Here is a 26,184-nt window from a genome sequence, read left to right as displayed (position 1 = left end):
TATACTTTTATATGTTTCACAATATTACATAGTCAGTTATCAGTCTTTTTAAAATGTGTCCTTTGTCCTTCTCAAGCAACAAATGGTGGTTTAGCTCCACCTCTTTGGTCTCTCCCTGGAAGCCCAGGAGCCCTCCCCCTTGTTTTCTCCTTGCAGAGGCCATTTACGACTGTCTTCGCACTTCGCATTTCCTGAGCTGGAGCTGTTCATTGTTCCCTTTTGCCTCTGTAGACCAGGTTCTTTCCAAACCCTATAATTATCGCTTAGGTGTGATTTCCTGCTGGAGGAAAAGGCCTCTGTGAGGAAACCTGTTATTCCAGTTTGGTTAGCTTTAGCCAGGCTTCATTTAATTTTTAATTCTGTTGCATTTTTCCTTAGCTTAAAACAAACTTGTGATTTTAAAATAGCAGCTAGAATTCTCATTCAAGATTTTAACCCATGGAAGCAAAACAATTACAATATGGGTTACTATCAGCATCAGGCCTCTTAGCAAACATTTGATTTCAGTTTATACATGTTTAAAGTTTAATCAGGCAGGCTGTCATCCCTGCAGTCAACTGCTGCACAGAGATTTTGCCATCCACAGACCGGCCACTTTTGCTGTGGAAATCCCTTTATGCTTTCAGCTTTTCAGGACCAAAACAAATACAATATCAGCATCAGGCCTCTTAGATAGCAAACATCTGATTTCACTATCAGCATCAGGCCTCTTAGATAGCAAACATCTGATTTCAGTTTATACATGTTTAAAGTTTAATCAGGCAGGCTTCCTGACAGCTCTCACCCCTGCAGTCCACTGCTGCACAGAGATTTTGGCATCCACAGACAGGCCACTTTTGCTGTGGAAATCCCTTTATGCTTTCAGCTTTTCAGGACCTTACAAGTTCGCAATGATTTCTTAGACTAAGTGAATTTTAGCACCCAGCAAGAATTTTGGATGTTTGAGGGTGTTTTGTACCGGCATTCTGCAGTTTCAGCAACAAAGAAAAAGGGATTTAAACCAAGATTTTGGGGTTTCATTTAGCAAAACCCTGCTTTTTCCTTCTGTACTCCATTTTCACATGTTGTGGAGCCCAGTGACGTTTTCCAGGAATGAGATCTCTGTTCCGCCACTGTCAACCTGCGTGGTAGATTGGGCAGCCATCTTTTTGTGCTTTGCAAAGCGCGATTTTCAGAGGTTTTGGCACGCATAAAGGTTGTGCAGCCATTTTGATGTTTCTGGCACCAACATAACACAGTGATGCCGCATAGCACAGCAGAAGCGGGTTAAAACATTGCACAATGTGCCAGAGCATGCGCACAGGTACACCATTCTCAGGCGCATAAGAGCTCTGGTGCGTATCATAGCCAGAGCATGCACACAGGTATAGCATTCTCAGGTGCAGAAGATCTATGGCGCGTATCATAGCCAAAGCATGCACACAGGTATACCATTCTCAGGCGCATAAGAACTCTGGTGCTTATCATCGCCAGAGCATGCACATAGGTATACCATTCTCATGGGCATGAGAGCGCTGGTGTGTATCAGAGCCAGAACATGCACACAGGTATACCATGCTCAGGCGCATAAGAGCTCTGGTGTGTATCATAGCCAGAGCATGCACACAGGTAAACCATTCTCAGGCCCATGGAAGCTCTGGTGTGTATCATAGCCAGAGCATGCACACAGGTATACCATTCCCAGGTGCATAAGAGCCCTGGTGCATATCATAGCCAGAGCATGCACACATGTAAACCATTCTTAGGCCTATAAGAGCACTGGTGCATATCGTAGCTAGAGAATGCCCGCCGATATACCATTTTGTGGCGCAGAAGAGCTCTGGTGCCTATATAGTCAGAGAATTCTCACAGGCATACCATTCTCAGGCGCATAAGAGCCCTGGTGCATATCGTAGCCAGGGCATACACAGGTATACCATTCTCAGGCGCATAAGAGCCCTGGTGCATATCCTAGCCAGAGCACGCACGCAGGTATACCATTCTCAGGCGCATAAGAGCTCTGGTACGTATCATAGGCAGCGCATGCACACAGGTATACCGTTCTCAGGCCCATAAGAGCTCTGGTGCATATCATAGCCAGAGCATGCATGCAGGTATACCATTCTCAGGCGCATAAGAGCTCTGGTGCGTATCATAGGCAGAGCATGCACAAAGTTATACCGTTCTCAGGCCCATGAGAGCCCTGGTGCATATCATAGCCAGAGCATGCACACAGGTATACCATTCTCAGGCGCATAAGAGCCCTGGTGCATATCATAGCCAGAGCATACACACAGGTATACCATTCTCAGGTGCATGAGAGCTCTGGTGTGTATCATAGCCAGAGCATACACACAGGTATACAAATCTCTGGCCCATGAGAGCTCTGGTGCTTATCCTAGCCAGAGAATGCACACAGGTATACCATTCTCAGGCGCATGAGAGCTCTGGTGCATATCATAGCCAGAGCATGCACACAGGTATACCATTCTCAGGCGCATGAGAGCTCTGATGTATATCATAGCCAGAGCATGCACACAGGTATACCATTCTCAGGCGCATGAGAGCTCTGGTGTGTATCATAGCCAGAGCATACACACAGGTATACAAATCTCTGGCCCATGAGAGCTCTGGTGCTTATCCTAGCCAGAGCATGCACACAGGTATACCATTCTCAGGCGCATAAGAGCTGTGGTGCATATCCAGGCCATCACACCTACCCACAACGCCTCCCAACACAAGCAGATTTAAAATCTGCAAAGCGACCTTCATCACGTCGCTAGATGCCTTAATTCATCATTTTTCTGCAATCATCAACCTACGCTGAGTATTTCGTTTCGACTTCATAGCCCCTATTTGGCTCCACGAGGCAAGCGCCATTTAAAGATGGCCGTCTGATTTATTTTACACTACAGCCTTTGTCTGCATCAGGCTGCGTCTGCTGTGATTGGAGCTCTGTGCCTATTCGAGCCAATCACATCGCCGGCAGGCAAACGCAGGCCCTCCCACTAAGGCCTCCCAACAAGGCTTCCTGTCCTGAGCCTGTCCTGCCTTCCCAGCAGTCAGCCAGGACCCCTGCTCATTTGCCTTGGATAACCCCCTCCTCAATTTCCACGGCACGCACAAGGTACTTTATAACACTTTCGGATACAAACTTTCCCTCATGCTGCATCTGTACAGCCTACACTTACTCCTGGGGTCTGCTCCTGGCTATTGTTAAGCATATCCAGCTGTAAGTAGCCGACCTACTGCTTGTGTGCAATGCTTAGTGCTAAATGTTAAATATGTCAAATAGACTATGACAATCATGGTATTGCCGATCCTAGCCACCATGACACCCTAAATTGTGTACTCTCAATGCCACTGTACTCCGCTTTAGTCACCGAGCCTAGTCCATTGCTGCTCCGCATATTGGTCACCTCGTCTTGCCATGATTATGTCTGCATATGCCCTGTTCACACATACTAGCAGTTTACATTTTGTTGCGTGTTGTTCCCCCTCATTGCGGCACTAATATGCGCTTGGTATGCTCCGCTGCTCTGCCTAAACGACTTTTAAAACCACATTGTTGTTATTACATATTAGGTCCACAGTAAACTCCCGCCAGCACAGCTCTTTCACACATCTTTCGTTGCTTGCTGTCCGCTCCTCATTGCGGCACTCATACCTGCTTGTATGCGCCTAATTCCACTGTTCTCCTCAATTGCCTCGTAACCATCATTGCTGCCACTGCATACCAGGTCTACAGGGAACTTGATTGCATAGCGCATTTAGCCCCTCACTGCGGCACCCATATTTGTTGTGTTTGCTCCTGAGTCCACTGTTCTGCCCAAATGCTTTTGACCTCACTGTTGTTATTGCATATTAGGCCGTCAGTGTACTCCTGCTTGCATAGTATACTTAGCCCCTCACTGCGGCACCCATATTTGTTGTGTATGCTCTTGAGTCCACTGTTCTGCCCAAATGCTTTTTAACCTCACTGTTGTTATTGCATATTAGGCCCATAGTGTACACTTGCTTGCATAGTATACGTAGCCCCTCACTGCGGCACCCATATTTGTTGTGTATGCTCTTGAGTCCACTGTTCCGCCCAAATGCTTTTGACCTCACTGCTGTTATTGCATATTAGGCCCACAGTGTACTCCTGCTTGCATAGTATACTTAGCCCCTCACTGCGGCACCCATATTTGTTGTGTATGCTCTTGAGTCCACTGTTCCGCCCAAATGCTTTTTAACCTCACTGTTGTTACAGTATATTAGGCCCACAGTGTACGCCTGCTTGCATAGTATACTTAGCCCCTCACTGCGGCACCCATATTTGTTGTGTATGCTCCTGAGTCCACTGTTCTGCCCAAATTCTTATCAACATCTTTGTTATCACTGCATATTTGGCCTAGCCCTCCCACATCGCTCTACGAGCACCACATACACCACTACCTGCCAATTATACCGAATTGTTGCAGGTCGGGTAGTATCCTGAAGCCCACGTCCTATACATTACATAGAAAGTATATGTACCACCATTATAATTTATAGCGATATGCATGCCATGCCGCTATTAGCGCTGTTTCCATCCTATATGCAAACCTACTCGACACTCACTATGTTCCCATTCTGCATTGAGGAAAACAATTTACCCTGCTTTGGTAATCAATTTGTTACCTTTAAGAACGGCCTAGCCAAACCGGCCTGTCCCCGACACCATCCGATCACATGCCCCACTCCATTCCTTCCAACCACACCACCTTTTCCTACAGCCACCACACATCCTAGCACCTCTAGCCCACCTGACAGCATATACTCCAACTTTCCTCAGATCATGCCATCCATTACAGAGCTCAATCAAATACAACCTAGTACTGGTAATCACCCCTCCCTCCCGATTCTGGGGGAGACCAGACGTTACCTTCTAAGGTCCTGTACTCAAAGGCAAGATTACAGAACTTCTGCCATCTCTACTGTACACAAGCCAACCAAACCTCCAAAAGCCAACTATCCATCTCCTCTCATCAATAGCACACCTAAACAAACCCACCTCACTTCTCACCCTAAGCAGTCCAATACATCAACCACCAACAATCAAAATCCTAATCCTAATCTCAAAGGCGCACTTATTAATGCCTGCTCCCTAGAAGCCCACGCCACTGAAATTCATGATCTTATATTAGACTCACAACTAGACTTTCTAGTCATCACGGAATCCTGGTTGCACCAAGCCTCAGGCCCTCTTCTCTCACTCGCGATCCCTCCTGATTATACTATACTCAGAGCAGATAGGACTCATTCTCAGGGAGGCGGTGTTGCTATCATTGCTAAAACCAACCTCCACTTAAGAGCATGCCCTATCGACAGTCCCGATGGCTATGAACTACTCCACACCAAACTGGCCATTAATGATAAAAATACCTTTAACTTCATAGTCATATACAGAGCGCCAAATTCAAAAAGCAAGCCTGAATTAGACATCCCCCTTGTACTCGCCCCACTCATCAAACCCAACACCAAATGTATCATCCTTGGAGATATTAACCTAGGCTTCAGTGATAGTAGTGATACCAAAGCAGAAGCCCTCCTCGTTGCTCTTAAAGACATGAGCTTCAAACAACTCGTCAAGGCACCCACCCACATTAAGGGTAGAACCCTAGATTGGATCCTCACGCATAACTCCACTATCGACATTGATTCCATCTCTCCACTCAATTGGACGGACCATTTCATCATCCAGTTTACCATTACCACTGCCAAACCCCCCCTCGCTGAACAAAAATCTACACTCACCCACGAAGTTAGAAACCTCCGTAAACTCACACCTGACAACATCAATCCTTTGCTCTGCAAAGCTTTAGATACTGCAATCATTTCCAGTGATAACCCTTGTCACCTAGCAGACATTTATAAAAACTGTCTTACCTCCACAATCAATGAAATAGCACCATTAACCACTAAAACAAAACGCACTGACAAACGGTCTTACTTTTGATTTAACGAGGACCTGGTTGCCCTTAGAAGAAGGAAACGTGCACTAGAACATGCCTATAGGAAAAACCCCACGCCTGAATCTAAAAATGTCTTTCTCTTATCAAATAATAGTTATAAATCAGCCATAATCGCTACCAAAGAGAATGCCTACAATACAAGGATCAGTAACGCTGCATCCAACTCAAAAGAACTATTCTCCATCTTGAGAGAATTGGAAAATCCTATCCCAATCACCAACCCTACCAAACCAAGCAAAGATTGGTGTACCACCATACAAAATGCTTTAGCCACCAAAATCAAACAGCTACAATCCAAAATCGCCACCAAAAAAGATGTACTAGCAAGTAAACCCCCTAATGACAAACATCCTATTAACACTGCTGGTACTACCAGCCCTCCCTTTGCCTTCACCCCAGTCTCCCAAGAATCAGTCTGTAACACATTCTCCAAACTTAAAGCATCAAATTGCAAAGGAGATCCAGTCCCAGCACAAATAGTCAAATCTTGCGCCCATATTCTCACTCCTATCATCACCAACTTTGTTAACGCCTCCTTCAAAGCCAATCGGGTCCCAGCTAGTATTAAAGAAGCATGGGTCATCCCATTACTAAAAAAAACACCCTAGACCCGACTGTTCCCACTAATTACCGCCCAATAATGACAGTTCCCTTCTTACTTAAAATCATTGACAAAATAGCTTATAACCAAGTCCATTCTCATTTATAAAACTACCAACTTCTCGGATCAAGACAGTCCGGATTCAGGCCAAACCATAGTACAGAAACAGCTTTATTGGATCTCAAAATCCAGGTGGATACCATTAGACACTCAGGCAAACTATGTATCCTCCTCTTATTAGACCTCTCTGCAGGGTTCGACCTCGTGGACCACGATAAACTCTGCAACACCCTAGCCAAGGACTTCAACTTTTCCATGGATGCTACCTTGTGGATTAAATCCTTTGTAGCTGACCGTACCTCCAGAGTCTCTATAAGTAAGGAAGCTGCTGACCCCATCCACGTCCCGATAGAAGTACCCCAAGGTTCACGCCTCTCTCCTGCACTGTATAATGCATATACGAAGCTCCTCTTCTAAGCATTACATGATATGGGTGTCATTTACACCAACTTTGCGGATGACACCCAGATCCTCATCCCGCTCTCCGGAAACTATACCCAAGACACCCTACTCATCAACAATATATATGCGATCATCCAAAATTGGATGACTCTAAATAGCCTCTGTCCAAATGACGAGAAGACCGAGATCCTCATAGTGGGATCACAGTCTAAAATCAGCACCCTTCAGCCTGACTATGCCTCGATCAACATCAATGGTACCATGATACCTGTCTTGAAACAAGTAAAAACCTTAGGAGTTTACTTGGATGCTAATTAATCTAACTATAAATAAACACATCAGCAGCCTATCATCAACCACTTCCTACAAAGCAAAACTAATTGCATTAAGCAGACAATTTCTCACTCCTGCCAACTGCGTCACCATGGCCAGAGCTCTAATAGTGTCACGACTTGACTACTGTAATGTATTGCTACTAGGCACCTCCAAATCTAATCTAAAAAAACTACAACTCATACAAAACAAAGCCCTAGTAGCATCACTGGCTACCAATTGCAGACAGAAACATCTTCAAAACCCTGTGCATTTCCTACAAATGCCAACAGTGCTCAGCTCCCACATACCTTAATAAAGTTTTACAAACAAAACTGTCTTAAGAACACTCAGATCACACAACCAGCAACTACTGGAAATCCCTTGCTTCAAGAACACCAAAGCTGGCGGCAGTAGCTTCCTTAGCTCCCAAACATTGGAACTCCCCTCCCAATAGCATTAAATAAGTGAGTTTCCTTTCAGGCTTCAAAAAATCACTCAAAACATGGCTTTTCAAATAATATGAAGTCCAATAACCATGAGTGACTGTAAATATAACTGTAACCTTCGCTCATGCATAATTTTGTAAACTATGCTTATTGTGTTTGCCATGCTATGCGAAAGAATGTCAAGAATGAATCAGCTCAAACCCACTGTGTAACCATGTGATTATTATGTATGCAATCGTGAATAATGTTTTATGTAATCTCGCCGTGATACCTGAGGGTCTGGGCGTGTAACAAATATAATAAATAAATAAATAAAAATATCATAGTCAGAGCATGCACACAGGTATACCATTCTCAAGTGCATAAGAGCTCTAGTGAATTGAATTGATTGTTTATTTGTATAGCGCCTATACACAATGTGTTTCAAAGTGCTTCAGGGAGGGAACATGGGAGAATACAGTTACATTCTTACTTACAAGTCCTTGAAACAATTCAGAATGTCAAAAATAGCTATCTTAATCAGTCTGGCGACATTTCATATAGTGAAAGTGCAAGGAACAATAAGGGAGGGTGGGGGGGATGAGACAAAACAAGCGGTTACATTATTATGCCTGATGACAATTGATGTAGTGCCGGAAAATTAACAAGAGGAGAGGGGAAGGGGAATGTGGTGTATGGAGTGAGGGAGAAGGGAACAACACAAACAACTAATATACTAGGTCTATACAAGCAAAAACCTGGCACGTTCGCATGTCTACACTGCCAACATTGCAATAACGTAATAAAAGGAGACCAAATCAGACACCCTTACAACGGCAGGAAAATCTCGCTAAAACAATTTGCAACATGTGATACTAAGAATGTAATATATGCTATGCGTTGCCCATGCGGTATCTACTACGTGGGGAAAACAAACAGGAAAGTTAAAGACCGGTGGACGGAGCATAAATCCTGCATCTGGACCAAAAATTGCAGATCCCCAGTATATAGACATTTTGAAGAGAAAAAACACAATATTTCACAAATGCGACTTGTGGTATTGGAGGTCCTACGACCATCAAGTAGAGGTGGAAATCTTCCTAAAAAGCTTGCGCAAAGAGAACTCTTTTGGATCAACAAATTGGACGCTATGACACCCCTTGGAATTAATGAGGACTACTATCTAGGGCCATTTCTATGAACCCCCCGGACAACGAGGTAGCCATCTTTGTTTTACTTGCATAGGTCACCCCTACACTACACATAACCTTCTGAATAAATTGTTTGCTTCTTACAAACTATTTTTGGTTTAAAACTATTTTACATCCAAAACCTCTCCTGTGGTTTTCTTATTTTGCTATGTCATGGTGATTATATTTTTTAACATTTAGATTGTACACTCATACTACTGAAATGGGTTAGTCATTGGTTACTATTTAAAATGTGTGTTTTCCTTATGTTTCACTTGCAACCTATTGTTAACAATGGTCTGAAAATGCTAAATGTTTAAACAAAAGTTCCCTTGACAATACTGTTGATGACATGTAAACAAAGTACAATTCCATAACATCACAAATTTAGAGAGCGACCCTCTCACAAACCTAATTCTACAGTTGCCCTTAGTATATTAGCCAAATTATATGGCCCGTTTGACCTATTTTTCCCACATGGAGGCCCACGGATCACCGCTATATCGAATTTCAGATCAGTGATGTACATCTACGGTCATCACAAACACTAACTAAGTGACGTCATATAGTAGAAATGTATACCATGACTTCTTCTCTCTTCTTTATGTAGTTCCTATGGTAGAATGCTACGTTGAATTTCATAAACAACATGGAAGATTGTTTACATCACTTCGCGCATGCGTGAGTGACGTCATACGTTCGCGTGATCCCGCCGACGCATGCGCGAGTGACGCCATAGCATTCAACAATATAAAAACACGGAGTATGCGAGAGAGGCTCATTCAACTGCCGTCTCCCGCGGCACCTGAACACCTCCTTGCTGGCATGAATCGAAGTGATTATCCAGGTCGGACTTTTTACTTGTCACTCGCACTCAGTTCTTGGCTCTGAACCTGTTTACGTCTGTTGAAAGCCTTCTCTTTTTCACAAATAAATTTCTTTTCACAAATATCTCTTCTTCTCTATAGACCTGAGAGAATCGCATCTCCCATCTGTTCCTTTGAGGAACAGACTAAAAAGAACTAGATTCCGAGTGCCTAACAGACAGTGCACAATTGACTGCCTTCTGAGTCTTTGCTGGTTTTAAGCATAACTCAAGGTAAGAGGTTATTATACATCAACCTAGCACTATGATCCCACCATAGGTGGTACTGATTCCCACTCCATAGTAATATAGCACGGAAAATCCATTGCACCTAGGGCAAAATATATGGTCATTTATCCACCATTGATATATACATACATGTCGTATAATCATACTCACTTGGTGAATGTGATAAAATTGAGGTTTAACTGGGCATTTTTTCACCCACCAATTCAGCAAAAGTGTCTAACTGATTATTGTTTACATAACAAATGGGATTTTGTTGTTATCCTTTGTTCACTATTAAGTCTATCTAAAACGCTAATATATTGTATATAATTTTCCTTTTTGTAGAAATTGTTTGATGAATATGCTGCCCCTGATGAAGAGTTTTTACGACTCGAAACGCGTTGGGTACTTGAAAACACAAATAAACAGCAAAATGTGTTGTTTATAATCACTAATTGTCTATTGAATTTGTTTTTTCTAAATCTGCTGCATTTGAAAATATAAAGAAAGTCATAAACAACGAAAATAATCTTCGGATTAATATCTCCATTAGGCAATTTGGCCTGTTAGACAGTGTGCAGGGGACGCGGCTATCCTTATCGGATTGCTCTCTCTTTTCCTCATATGTTTCCAGCCTCGATACCAAGGCTGTGTATTTTCTCCCCTGCACCTTGAACTCTGTAATCATTTTGTCTAAACAATCTTCACTTTACAATTTAAACTGTTATTAACTTGGTGTGCAAGTGTATTTACCAGTTTGTGTTCAGGCAATTGAGGTAGTGCCGTAATTTAACAAGAAGAGGGGAGGGGAGGGGTGGGGAGGAGGAGAGGGCAGGAGAATGAGAAAGACATGTGGCTACAATTACTATGCTTGACGGCATTTGAGGTAGTGCCGGAATTTAACAAGAGGAGGGGAGGGGTGGGGAGGAGGAGAGGGCAGGTGGATGAGAAAGACAGACGGCTACGATTACTATGCCTGATGGCAATTGAGGTAGTGCCGGAATTTATCAAGAGGAGGGGAGGGGTGGGGAGGAGGCGAGGGCAGGTGGATGAGAAAGACAGGCGGCTACAATTACTATGCCTGACAGCAGTTGAGGTAGTGCCGGAATTTAACAAGAGGAAGGGAGGGTTGGGGAGGGGAGGAGGAGAGGGCAGGTGGATGAGAAAGACAGGCGGCTACTATTACTATGCCTGACGGCAATTGAGGTAGTGCCAGAATTTAACAAGAGGAAGGGTGGGGAGGAGGAGAGGGCAGGTTGATGAGAAAGACAGGCGGCTACAATTACTATGCCTGACGGCAATTGAGGTAGTGCCGGAATTTAACAAGAGGAGGGGTGGGGAGTGGAGGAAAGGGGAGAAGGGATAAGGGGTGAGGGAGGAGGAGAAGAACAAAACAGGCAACTAACATACTAGGCCAGACGACCTTTCAGAGTAGTGCTGGAGGGGAGCGGTAGGAGAAGAACAAAAATAAGGGGGGGACAGACAGGCAACTATCCTACAGGTCAGGAGGCAAGTCTGAATAGCAAAGTGCTAGAGAACAGAGAGGGGAGCAAGTGGGGTAACAATGCACCAATAAGGAAGAACCAAGGGGGAAAAAGGGGGGGTAACAACACACCATCAAGGGAGACCTGAGGGGGTTGGGGGAACAACACATCCATCACGGGGGCTGAGGAGGGGCACACAACCATCACAGGGGCAGGGGGCCTGGGGGCACACAAACCATCATGGGGTATACCATTCTCAGGCCCATCCGAGCTCTGGTGCATATTATAACCAGAGCATGCACACAGGTATACCATTCTCGGGCGCATAAGAGCCCTGGTGCTTATCATAGCCAGAGCATGCACACAGTTATACCATTCTCAGGCGCATAAGAGCACTGGTGCTCAGGCGCATAAGGGCCCTGGTGCATATCTGCATATCATAGCCAGAGCATGCACACAGGTATAAGAGCTCTGGTGCATATCATAGCCAGAGCATGTACACGGGTATACCATCATTCTCAGGCGCAGAAGAGCTCTGGTGCATATCATAGCCACAGCATGCACACAGGTTTACCATTCTCAGGCCCATAAGTACTCTGTTACATATCATAGCCAGAGCATGCACACAGGTATACCATTCTCTGGCCCATGAGTGCTCTGGTGCTTATAGCCAGAGCATGCACACAGGTATACCATTCTTAGGCACATAAGAGCCCTGGTGCATATCATAGCCACAGCATGCACACAGGTATACCATTCTCTGGCCCATGAGTGCTCTGGTGCTTATAGCCAGAGCATGCACATAGGTATACCATTCTCTGGCCCATGAGTGCTCTGGTGCTTATAGCCAGAGCATGCACACAGGTATACCATTCTTAGGCACATAAGAGCCCTGGTGCATATCATAGCCACAGCATGCACACAGGTATACCATTCTCAGTCCTGTAAGAGCTCTGGTGCATATCATAGCCAGAGCATGCACACAGGTGTACCATAATCAGGTGCATATCATAGCCAGAGCATGCACACAGGTGTACCATAATCAGATGCATATCATAGCCAGAGCATGCACACAGGTGTACCATAATCAGGCCCATCAGTGCTCTGGTGCTTATCATAGCCAGAGCATGCACACAGGTGTACCATTATCAGGCCCATCAGTGCTCTGGTGCTTATCATAGCCATAGCATGCACACAGGTGTACCATTATCAGGCTCATCAGTGCTCTGGTGCTTATCATAGCCAGAGCATGCACACAGGTGTACAATAATCAGGTGCATATCATAGCCAGAGCATGCACACAGGTGTACCATTATCAGGCCCATCAGTGCTCTGGTGCTTATCATAGCCAGAGCATGCACACAGGTGTACCATTATCAGGCCCATCAGTGCTCTGGTGCTTATCATAGCCAGAGCATGCACACAGGTGTACCATTATCAGGCCCATCAGTGCTCTGGTGCTTATCATAGCCAGAGCATGCACACAGGTATACCATTCTCAGCGAGGGGTGCGGGAGTAGGTTTGTGGAGATGGATGAGCTACAAGACATGGTTCAGGCCGGTTCACACACAGGACAGTGAATTCAGAGGAAGAATGATATGATACATAATGTTAATTGTTGCAGTTGGCTTCGGGGCATCCGTGAGAAAGGGACTTGAGCAGCGCAGAAAAGGTGGGGCAGCTGGTGCTCGCTGTGCGCGATGCTGCAGAGGGGAGAGGAGACTGCGTAGTGCTGAATTGCTGCCTAGTTCAAAGATGGAGTCGAGGGTACCCAAAATGGAGTCCAAGTGTGTCTTGCAATAGTCCCACCTCTGCTCCAGCTGAGGCCTTATTACTCATGGCAGCAGAAGGGCAATGGAGGCATCCCCCACTAGTGCAAGAGCAAGCGGTTCATCTTGTGTAGAATGTATGGGGGGGATAATTCGCCCCTTCCTTCCTTACAAGGGCAGCGAGCATTCAATTTCCGAAGTATACATCTTTTTGCTACCATGCTACAGATATTGAGAAAGGCTCTGGTTTTGTTTTCCAAGGGTCTTCCCGCTGCCCAAATAATGCAGACATCAGAGTGGCATCCAGGCTCCTACCAATTATTTTTGACATTACCTTGTGTATATATGTGCCCAGTAGTGTGAAAGATTCGGGCAGGACCAAAACATATGTTGATATCCTGCTTCCCTTGCCCCACATCTCCGGCATTGTCCAGTATGATCAGGAAATATTCTTTTAAGTCTGTATGGCGTATATTGTAACATATGTAGTATCTTTTACTGTATTAATTTCAGTTGACCATTCATGGATACTGACGTGGTGAACCTACACATCTCACCCCATTGCACACCATTTATTTCTTGTTTTAATTCCATCAGCTATTCCTCACGGGAGGGATCAGCCTGTATCAGTGTTCCAAGCAGAATCTCCCTATATAAGGTAGCAAGTACATGCCTACAGCCACTGGCATTTGATATGTAGGCCAGCAACTTATTTTCAGGTGGTTCAATAGGGTATGAATCCCATCTAGCGCTGATTGCAGCACGTAATCTATAGTACTGTAACAGCCCTACTTGTGTACTTCCATGTTTGTATTGAATTATTCAACCGTCAAGAACTTCCCCTCGAGGAACAAGTCACCCATACATGTATATCCTAAGGGTTCCCACCGTCTCTGGATAGTAATGTCTGGTGTAGGGGAGAGCTGTGGAACATCCCACAGTGGTAGCCAACGGTAAAATTGATTATTTCCATCTGTTATGAGGAAGATGTACTTCCAGGCACTTAGTGTGGTGGAGACTGGGTTGTAAGGGCAGTCATCCTTATATGTCTCGTCTATTGTGAGTGTCCTCATTTCAAGGCCTTCGGCCGCTGATTTTTCTAGTCTAACGTGAGGTGGTGTTTCTCCCTGATCATACCAGTAGGTGGAAAATTGTGCTTGACCCGCTATGCAGTAGATCTCTAAGTTGGGTCGGTTGAACCCGCCCATTGTGTACGGCAGCGCCATTTTTTTCCGTACAGCCCCAGAGTGCCATAAAAACCTAGCCAAAGTGTTAGGCAGTTCTGCAAAAAAACTGGCACCCGTCCATCTAGGTAAATTTACAAATGTGTATAGTACTTTAGGTACTAGAATCATTTTAATGAGCGAGAGTCTGCAGATCCACAGCCATGCAGATATTTTTGTGTTTGCATATTTCATCAGGGCAGTATAGTTCTCCACCAATAACTCGTCCTTAGATCTAGAAACTGTTACCCTTAAGTATCCAAGTTTATCCAGTGTCCATTTTAACAGGGTTTGTGTCAGAGGTCGGGCCATAGCATCTGTGAGGGGGAACATTTCTGACTTTCCATAATTTATTGTGAATCTAGAATATGTCCCAATTCAGGCTACATCCTGCATTATGGAGTCCAGGTTTCGTTGCGGATCTCTGGTATACAGCAGAACGTCCTCTGCATATAACAAAATTATCTCCGAGGTTCCAGCTATTCGTATACCTTTTATTCGTATGTCTGTCCCGGATAAGATCCGCCATGGGTTCTATTGCCATGGCAAAAAGTAGAGGGGACAGTGGCCAACCCTGGCGTGTCCCTCTGCCCAGTTCAAAGGAAGCTGATTGTGTCGTATTAGTTAGGACAGAAGCCATGGGCTTGGTATACAGTATTTTAACATAGTTTGCAAAAAGCTCACCCAGTCAGCATTTTCAAAGGAAACAACAAACAAGTGAACAAATACGGCCACAATACTATATCGAATGCCTTCTGGGCGTCTAAGGCTGCAGCTACTGCATGAGTCTCCGGGGATATACAAGCTATTATATTAAAAAACCGTCTGAGATTAAGTGACGTTGCTCTCAAAGGCAAGAAGCCGGCTTGATCCTGATGTATTAATGCCAGAATGAGTGGCTGTAATCTATTTGCTAGTAGCCATGGGTACATTTTAGTGTCAACATTCATCAGCAATAATGGCCTATAGGAACTACACTAATCACACGGTTTGTTCAGTTTAAGCAGGACTGTTACAACCGCTTCTTGGAGAAATTGTGGGAGCTATCCTTCCTCGACTGCCTCTAACCAGAGCCTCTGTAGATTAGGTGCCAGAATGGCACTGTGTTCCACATAAAACCCTGCTGTGAGGCCATCCGGCCCAGGGGCTTTATGTCTCGGCAGTTGCTTTATCAACCTGAATATTTCCTCTGTCGTGAACGCAACACCTATTTGAGTTCTGGCTTCTACCAACATTTCAGATATGGGGATAGAGTCAAGTAATGCCTGAAGCTCTGATTCGTTTTCTGGATTTTGTGCCTGATATAATTCTTTATAGAATTTTGTGAATTCTTCTTTCATTTCCGTTTCCGAATATCGCGGTTTATGGTTTTTATCTTTTATTGCCACTATGTGCCCGCTTCCTCTATCCAGCTTAACAGATGCTGATAGAACTCTTCCCAGTCTATCACCTTCACCGTAGAGTCAGGCCATGGTGGGTTTAGCAAAATATCTCACTTCCCTGTCCGCTAGCTGTCTATACCCCTCTAATTGCAATTTAATCATTGCTAGTTTAATGTAGTCCGGATTGCCAGAGTATTCAGCCTCCAGTTTCTGGAGTTCGCCTTTGCTTTTAGCTATATCCCTGCATATACCCCAAATTCACGCGACATGGCCAACCCCCTAATGTAAACCTTAAAGGCCTGCCGAAGTGTAGCCTGCGTCACTGTCCCATTATCATTTAAAGAAAAATATGTACGAATGTCATTTTCTAGGTCAGTGCGAAACACTAAGTCATGTAGACCTAGTGGCTTAAACCTCCAAGGATATCGAGTACAAGCTGCATCGTCCCTATTCAGGGACAGCTTGATTTTGGAGTGGTCAGAGGTAGGATGCTGGATTCTACCGTTTGTCCCTCCAAGCGATTCGATATAAAGAAAACATCTATTCTGTATGACATATCATGTACGGTGGAGTAATATGTATAGCCCCCCACATTCCGGTGCTGCAGAAGCCATATATCTTGTAGCGCCAATGTATTTAACAGATCTATTATACAGTCAGCAGCCTTTGAAACACTTGTGTATAGGCGTGTTATAAATGCAATATCATATCATATCATGAAGGCCTGGGCACTCGACCTGTGCGGTCCAAGTCTGAATTGAGGATTTTATTCAGGTGTCCTGTCCATATCACTGAGATCAGTGTATAACCCATAATAATGGTTTGTCCATTATTCAATGATGTTCAGGCAAAAATGTTGGTAACATTTCTACTAGAGAGTGGGATTAGGTCTTGGCAAGACGCACTTCTGTTTTTGCTCTCCTCAGATAAGCCTGCTTTCCTATTCGGTCTTGCATGTATTTTGCAGAAAGCATGGCGAAGACAAGCTATGCTTAGGATAACTACGGAAGTAGTGAAGGGCTCTGATGCATGATGATGTATATATTTTATTTGTGATTTTAAGGAATGTTCATTGTGATTGGTTTTATGCATGTCAATGATCTGAAATAAACCTGATTTGATTTGATCAAGAGTTGGATTTCCAAGCTTCCTGAACTAAATCAAGCCATGAAGCAAAGAATGTTTAATGTTTTATTAATTGCTATCTAGCAGTCAGCTTTGTTGATCTGGTTCCGATAAGCTACAATCGTCTCCAAGTTACCTGGTCTATAAGAATCGGGGGGAGGTTTGATGAATCCAATGGAGTTATCACGGACTACCCAGTGGTTGCCTCCTCCCATGTGACCGGGGAATGGCAGCCGCTACCTGATTCTGACCCTGGGGGTGGCTATATGAGGGAGGATCATATGGGAGGAGATAGCCACCGGGGGATGTCATGGCTTCATTTGATTCCCACAACACCCTGATACTCAGTTAATATCAGTGGACTTCAAATCCCACAGCCACCTATGTACTGATATGAGGAGGATGAAGGAATTGACACAGAGCAGCAAGGGTATTGAGCGTGCTAGTTGTTGGATGAAAGCACCTTTAAAAAAGCGAACCGAATGGTAAGAAGCAACTCAGGGGGAGATGTGACTGCTTCAGTGAAGTCAGACGCAGGCTGGAGTCACAAGCCAGTGTGCGGAAGCTGGAGGCACGAGTCGTTGTGCAGAAGCTGGAGGTGCGAGCTGGTGTGGCGGAGCTTGCCAGTAGAGAAGGAAAGAAACGTGTTGCGAGTGAGGCATCCCATGGAGACACCAAGAACCACCAAAGGGTCTTTGGGTGTCCGGCAGCAAAGAGAAGCAGCCTTGTCATTGGCGGAGAAGCTAGCGTGCAGGAGCGGTGCCGTAAGGAAGCCTGGAGAGACGTCAGAGATGCCCGAAACCCCTACAGAGAACCAGTGAGTCTGCCAGAGCAGAGTGGGGACCCAGGGCGTTTCGCCAAAGAGAAATAGAACATTATAAAGTTACAGAAAATATAATTACCAGAAGATTGTTTATAAATCAAGAGAGCAGAAGATTGTGATCATTGCGAAATAACTGAAAGTAAAAGAGTTGTTTGTCAAGTAGATATACCAAGCCAACAACGTGCCCTGCAACACAGCACAGGAGCTGGAGCTCCTAGGACCGGATCCCGACCTGCAGGAGCAGCGGGCATCCTGCAACAAGCCCTCCAGCCTACTGCCCAAATTCTGGTAAGCGCCGCTCCATAGCGCCGCCTCGACTGCATTTTATTTTTTAATATATTGCATCCGCCTGAGCTTTACAAGAAAATCGCCATTGAAGAACATGAGGCACTCCACAGCTTCAAAATGGCCGACCGTTTCCTGATGTGTACCTGCACTGCCTATTGAGGCTCGAGCAAGCCTCCTGATTGGCTGCCCCAGCCTACTTGTCCTCCTATTGGGCTGCGAAGCCGGCCCACTTCACCCAAGGCCCACAGCTACCAAGGCCATCTCCTGTTTCCATGCCTGTTACCTGCCTACTCTGCCGTCTGCCAGAACTCCTGCTTCTCCCACACATGACCACCAAGGTGCACTAGTCTGGCTCTACCTGCTTAGTCCCTGCAACAAAATTACATAATTTCTGCAGTAGATGACTTTTGCACCATATCATCACCTCCTGCAATGCACTTTTAAACTAACTCAGGCATTGCTGCCTTTCTTGTGCACCATCTAACTGAGTACTTCTTGCTAACCAAACCCAAATGGGGCCCCATACACTTTAGCTTGACTGTGATGCCTGTACTAACTCATCATCATACTACAGCTTGCCTGGCTGGCCAATTCTAGATACTGTCATGCGCACACTAGTTTAACTGTGCTGCCTTGTGCTGCCCGCACTGATTTGAATTTAGATGTGGCCATGTACACGGATGTTTGCCTTGCTGCTCAAATCCAGATACAGCTCTGTGCATACTAGCATGTTGTGCCTTGAGATCGCTGTCAGACATTTAAAATTGTGTTGTGCCTTAAGGTCGCTCTCAGACCATTTAAAATTGTGTGGTGCCTTTAAGGTCGCTTTCAGACCACTCTAAAATTGTGTTGTGCCTTACGATCGCTGTCAGACATTTAAAATTGTGTTGTGCCTCAAGATCGCTGTCAGACATTTAAAATTGTGCTGTGCCTTAAGGTCGCTTTCAGACCATCTAAAATTGTGTTGTGCCTTAAGGTCGCTTTCAGACCATTCTAAAATTGTGCTGTGCCTTAAGGTCGCTTTCACGCACTCCTGCCACTATCTAGCATGCCTCCCCTGCTTAGTAACTACCTTGCCAGCCCCCTATTCTTCTTAATTACCATTATACTATCCAACATGCCACCTCAACTCCCTACTACCATGTACACGACCTCACCTAATTTCAATTCCTCAATCAATTTACTGCCAACAACAACTGAGGCTCCTCTAGCAATTATGATCAGCCTCCCGTGCCCCACTGTAGTCAGGAACACAAAACTCAGAGCTAGACTAGCCAAAATTTACGAGCCACTCGCCCGCTCCATGCCTACTAATAAAAGATCCAAATCCACTCTCACTAGCATTGACAACTACAGACCCAAAATATCTCTGAGCTATCCCACTAAAGGCCCTACTACTCCCATCATCCAGAAAAACACTAAACCCCCTCAGAAACTGTCGGCCCCTACTGCACCTCTAGTGAGCCCCCAAATCAAGGGAGCTTTAATTAACACCACATCACTAGTAGCTCACGCAACTGAAATCGCAGACCTACTTATCAATGAAGACCTGGACCTCCTTGCCATCACAGAGACCTGGCTCCACCCGGCAGCAGGATCTATGCTGATGCTAGCAATCCCAGAGAACTACACCATCCTGAGACAAGACCGACCCAATTCCAGAGGAGGCGGTGTTGCCATCATTCACAAATGTAGCCTTCCAATAAGATTAGCTACCCCCACCAATGCCCCATCCTGCGAACTATTTTCAGCTAAAATCCCCATCACAAATACTCGAACCCTTAACGTCCATTTGATCTATCGCCCCCCAGGTCCTTTAGGCACCTTCGATGAGGATCTTAACACTATCCTATCCACTAACTTAAAAAACGCCACACAGATGCTCACCCTCGGAGACTTCAATATGGGCTTTAATGACCCTGAAGACCAAGCCGCCATCACCACGTTGAACACCCTCACCGAATTAGGATTTACTCAAAGAAGCCTAAAACCTACCCATGACAAGGGCAGAATACTAGACTGGGTAGCCGACTACAATTGCCTAGCCAACGTCACTGACATATCACCCCTAGCCTGGACTGACCACCACCTGGTATCGTTTGTGTTGTCCACTACTAGACCTCCACCCATATTACCGTGCAGGGCACCACCTACTCTTACGAGAAACAAAAAGAGTATCACAGTGCAGAGACTTATCCCCAACCTACTCCCCACACTTAACTCACTCCCTGACAACTTGGACCCTGAAACCTTGGTTGAGGAATATAATAAAATCATGTCTACCTCCTTGGACTCAATTGCCCCTCTCAAACTCAGGCCAAGCAAGTCCAAAACCCACCTTAACAACTGGTACACACCTCTCCTTAAAAACTTAAGACAACAAAAAAGACACTGCGAATCTATCTGGAAAAAAGACCCATCAGCAGCCAACAAAATTAAATTCACCAAACTAGCGGCCCTGTACAAAAAAGAAATCTTCCTTGCAAAACGTACCTCCTTTGACTCTCGCATCTCCCAAGCCAGCTCAAACACAAAGGAACTATTCTCGATTCTAAAAGAAGTAGAAACCCCCATAGCACCTATAGACACCTGCATAAAAGACAAGAACTGGTGTACCGACATCCAACATGCCCTAGCTAACAAAATCGCCACGCTACAAAATAAAATATCCTGTGAAAAAGCCTCCTTGAACAATCCTGCCCTGTCTAAGCCACCTGAGAAGCGGACCACAAGTGAATATTCACGATTTAACTTTACCAAAGTGACCATACTCGAAGTGGAAAAATCATCCTGTCATTAAAGCCTTCTAACTGCCAGGGAGACTTATGCCCAGCACAGCTCATAAAAGATGCTGCCCGTGACCTTTCCCCATTTATCACTAAGCTAATCAACGCTTCCTTCTCCACCGGCTCCATCCCAACTAATTTAAAACAATCCTGGGTACTACCCCTACTAAAAAAAAACACTCTTGACCCAGCAATACCCACTAACTATAGGCCTATAACAACGGTACCATTCCTTCTGAAAATTCTGGACAAGGTCGCCTATGTACAAATACAGAAGCACCTGGAGGATCACCACTTGCTAGGAGCCAGACTATCAGGCTTCCGACCCCAACATGGGACCGAGACAGCTCTCATCGACCTTAAAACAAAGATTGATCTGCTCAAAGACAATGGTCAAGCAGCTTTACTCCTCCTCCTATCCCGCAGCATTCGACTTGGTCGATCACTCGGTCCTCTGCACCCACCTCCACACGGCTGCCCATTTCTCCCCCGAGGCCATTACATGGATCAGATCCTTCCTTGGTGGCAGAACCATGAGGGTCTTTTCGCCGACAGACGCGGCAGACCCCATACCCATCACCTGCGGTGTGCCTCAGGGTTCCTGTGTCTCCCCTACACTGTACAACATATTTACCAAGCCCCTTTTCGACGATCTGGATCATCTCGGTATCACCTACACTAATTATGCAGATGATACCCAGATCCTCCTTCCGCTTTCTGGAGATTATGCAAAGGATCTGGCCTTGGTGAATAGGGTTTACATCATCATCCTGGCATGGATGGCCACTCACGGTCTATGCCTGAATGATGATAAAACGGAACTCATCACACTGGGCACCAAAGCTAGCCTAAAGAAACTGAGCCCGGCATACTCATCATTTATAATTGATGGTAATACCATCAGGGTTGGACATGAAGTCAAAACACTGGACTTTTACTTGGACTCTAATTTCAATTTTAGCAGACAAGTGAATTCACTAGCCTCCTCCACGTCCTATACTTGTAAATTGATCCGGACAGCCAAACCTTTTCTATCTGAGGCTAGTTGTCTGACCCTGGCCAGAGCCCTTATACTCTCCCGCTTGGACCACTGTAATGCCCTCTATCTTGGGTCCTCCAAGGCCGTCACTGGCAAGCTACAAACTCTCCAGAACAACGCACTCAGAGCGGCCTTGGGCATCTCAAGAAGAGACCACATTACAATACATAGCAAGCAACAAAATTGGATTCCCATCATAGACAAAATTTCCTTAAAAACTGCCTCACTAACCCATAAGTCCCTTAACAATGCGGCCCCTACCTATCTGATCAACAGATTTCATAGACTAACATCCATGAGACCGACGAGGATAGCATAGAGAGACTGGCTCTCCGTCCCTTCTTACAAACGATCAACTAAAGGTGGCAATAGCTTCCCAGTGAAAGCGGCCAAGCTATGGAACTCCCTACCACCCACTCTTAGAATGGACCTACCCTACCAAAACTTCCGCTCAAAGCTGATGTCTTGGCTGAAGACAGCTATCATCTAGGACCTCTTGTCTCCCACCTTCACTTGGTCACTCTGGATACACAACTGTTAATTGTACATATGTTTATATCTACCTCTTATTGCTATTATTACTGTGTTCATACTTGTATATATTGTACTGTCTGTAACTAAGTCTTGCAAATTCTTGTATCTGCTGCGCCTTGTTACCCTTGGGCTTTTCGGCACATTATAAATAATAAACAAACAAACAAACAAGAAAAGTATATGCTACTTGAAGATAAAGAGGAACTATAAGATAAGAGAAGTCCCGGCAGGCATACAAGAGAAGTCTTGACAGGGGAGTATACCCTGTAGTTATGAAGACAAGAAAGGTCCTGGTAGGAGAGTACACCAGGCAGTTGAAAGTGCATCAAGAGTCCTGGCAGGGGAGTATACCAGGCAAACTGCAAACCTACAAGTAGTGTCAAGCAGAAACATTGTTTGTTAAGGCTGAACAGTGTTTGTCTAATAGAATTGTTGTGGACACAAAGGAACTGCTAAACCCAGAGTCATTTGTGATAGCAGTAAATAATCCAGGGAAATGGAATCACCCTCTAGAATTGTTTTTTTCCATTTTTGGAGAACATTTATGTTGGAGCTATTCTACTTTTATTGTTTGCAAATACAAGGTTATAAACATTTCCCTTGTGGCTTTATTATTTTGTTTTAGTGTGAGGGTCAGGATAGATTGTTTGGACACAAGGACGGCTTTTGATTTATGCCATCCTGACAAAGACAGATCTTTCGTTTTGGTTTTTAGGTAGGGAAACTCTTCTTTAGAATAGGTTCAGAGAGGCATTTTCCCAACCCATTTAAGTTCAATAAAAGTTTATAACCAAAAAATGATAACTTTGCGTGCGGCTTTCACATATGGTGGCAGGGGTGGAATTGGGCACAGTTGACATGAACTGGGGAACCCTTAGATTTGAGTAACTGAGCTTCCGATCCATCAATTACCACAGAACACTCTATTGGATTTAACTTGTGCAGTACTGGGGGAGAATTGATCCAACCTGGTCACTGGGTTTTAATATCTACAGACTTAGTCCTCAATCTCCCACCCGGAACTTACATTATACTTGCCTCTAAGTCAGGTCTAGCCTGGTGACAAAGCTTGGACGTGTTAGCAGGCATTATAGACACAGACTATAAAGGTGGCATAAAAATCCTGATGCAAAATAACAGAAAAGAGGCATATCAAGTGACGTTTGGCGGGAGACGAGCCCAGAGGCATATCAAGTGACGTTTGGCGGGAGACGAGCCCAGAGGCATATCAAGTGACGTTTGGCGGGAGACGAGCCCAGAGGCATATCAAGTGACGTTTGGCGGGAGACGAGCCCAAGAGATTTTTTAGAAAAGGTGCTATTTCCGAAACTTAAGGAAGTCAAAAGCTCTAATAAGAAAGACAGACGAAGTTTATAACCAAAACATGACAACTTTGTGTCCGGCTTTCATTTCTGACCCCTCACAGAGGTCTCACACAGATCTGAGAGTGGTAACCAAAGATATCTGTCTTCTACGCCTTGTAAACGGTTCTAAGACCTCTGTTGAACTGTCTAGTACCTTCCTAATTGGATGAAGGTACTTGGTTTATGAGCATTCTTTGAGCACTGAACAAAATCCTATATATTTCATACAATGCTATTGTTAGGTTGGGCACAACCATGTCTTACAACCTGCTCACAGTAGTCAGCTATTTAGGAGAAGGTATGTGATCAGGTTGGGTGCATGAAAGGGAATATGTTTGCAATTTAGTGGGATTAGTATTGTTATATACGTTCGAATTGTATTTTAACAATGACTCAACATGTTTTGAAATAGCAACTCTTCTCATGGTCTAGTTTGTGTGCACTTGATTGGATTGAAGTGGTAGTAGCAGGCATTAGTTTTGCACAACATGCCATGATACATTCCACTGATCTGCCCTAATGCTGCAGATGTACGGTGTAAACTCTGTGAACTAGACTTGTGTCCTTTTTGTCCATTGTGTATTCTGAGCCACCTTCCTTTGATTTTCCTGCCAGGTGTGCGGCCATCCTGAGACTAGGAGAGACCCACAGCATGACCCGAACAAGGAAAAGAGAGTGTGAGTAATGAAAAGACACAATCCTCCTGATATTCCTTTTTCCACCTATTCAATCATACGGCCCATGTGGGTCAGTGCCTGTGCTATATTTTCTTAACTTTCACACGTCATCACTACTCCTTTTTTCTTCCACTAAAGCAGTTGACTCTTTCTTGTTGGTCTTAAGATATAACTCCTGTTTTACTCTCTCCATGTGCAAGTTTCCTTTTACCCCTGCCTCGTTGTACATATATAGTGAAATCAATTGTTAAGCACTTTGAAACAGAAATCCTATATATTACAATTTTCGCAGGCTGTGTGGACAGTTGGTAGCAAACCAATGCACCACAGCACACAAGAACATAACATTCAATAGTAATTGCCGCAAAGGGAAATATGTGAGACATTACATGACAACTACTGGGGTCATCAGCCATGTAAGTCTAGGGCGTGTTTAGTTCTCTGCATCATTTGGTAGTGGCATTGAGTGGGCATTGTCCTAATCCAAGATGGTGACCTTCAGAGTTCTATGGAAGAGGTTTACTTTGATCTCTGCTTGAAGATTCAGGATTGGGCATTCTAGAAGCATGGAGGAAGGAAGACTGATATCTGAAAATGGGATGTCCTTAATAAAAGTAAGGTGGTCAAGGCAATAGGGACATAAGGGGCAGACTGTGGCATACACAAGGGCATTGTCTATGATGAATATAAACACCAGCGTCAAGAACTTACCAGTGTTCCACTGAAGCCAACCCCCTTGATGCCAGGAGGTACGGCGCATAGAAAGTAAGCAGGCTGGACACAATTCACTGTACCAAGATACAGGAGTATGGTGTTGAGGATGGGTTCAAATCGCATTCTCAGGTGCCAGTTCAATCACTTATAGTTCGATGATTGTAATCAACTGCATTAGGCCCAGTCATAAGCCTGTCTCTTTTTTTTCTGCGCAGGTTTCTACCTACCGCCAGTTCCCCAAGAACACTTCCTCACTGGATTCGGGCGCTACATCAACTTCCCAGTGAAAAAGATCAACTTAAACCCATTCCCTTCGATTGTAGACCTGGACTATGCACCGAACCTGAGTGCATCCCTCAGCCAGATGGCGCACCGATACTTCTTCCTGGATCACTCCATAACCGAGAGCTATGCCAAAGGTGCCTCAGTGGGGCCTGCTGCTGGTGGCCTCAGAGAAGGATATGCAAACCTAGACTCCTGCTCTGTTCCCCCCTACTCCTAGTAGAGCAGAGAGGGAGAGCATAAAAAGCCACTCATGTCCAACGCTGCTCTGTCAGAAGTGCCACAAAATATCTTCAATAAATCTATTTTCTTACCAGAGACAGTGCCTTTAATGCATTTATAGGGAACACATTGGATATTAATGATGGACACTGTGTGTTTAGTACAGTTTTTGTATTTTAGCAGCAGCTGCTTCTTGAATGAAGGATGCTCATCAACATCAGGATCAGGCAATGGAACTTGGACTACTAAACAACAGAGCAAATGAGCTTTAGCTGCAGGCGCTCCTTGCCTGGTGCGGTGCCAGTGTGTCTGTTCATTGGCGAAAGGTAGTGAGAGAAAGATGATTGAAGAGAAAGGAATTATTGACCTGATAATGTATGCCCTTTTTTGTTTTTAAGTTTCTTTATTTC

The 26,184-nt window shown here is 44.8% G+C and overlaps 1 protein-coding gene across 1 annotated transcript in view; it reads left to right on the top strand.

The window, feature by feature from the left end:
- Positions 1-25,872, top strand: part of WDR97 (WD repeat domain 97) — an 847,808-nt gene extending 821,936 nt beyond the window's left edge. Inside the window, exons 25-26 of the mRNA XM_069621894.1 lie at positions 24,495-24,556; positions 25,486-25,872. Coding sequence (XP_069477995.1) covers positions 24,495-24,556; positions 25,486-25,772 — 349 coding nt within the window. The 3' untranslated portion in view covers positions 25,773-25,872. The remainder of the gene's footprint in view (positions 1-24,494; positions 24,557-25,485) is intronic.
- Positions 25,873-26,184: the final 312 nt, after the last annotated feature.

This window comes from Ambystoma mexicanum, chromosome 5q (assembly GCF_040938575.1).
Source record: "Ambystoma mexicanum isolate Mex_15411 chromosome 5q, UKY_AmexF1_1, whole genome shotgun sequence".
NCBI classification, from domain to species: Eukaryota; Metazoa; Chordata; class Amphibia; order Caudata; family Ambystomatidae; genus Ambystoma; species Ambystoma mexicanum.
Note: the sequence above shows the minus strand (reverse complement) of the source record. Positions and strands in the feature narration are given on the sequence as shown.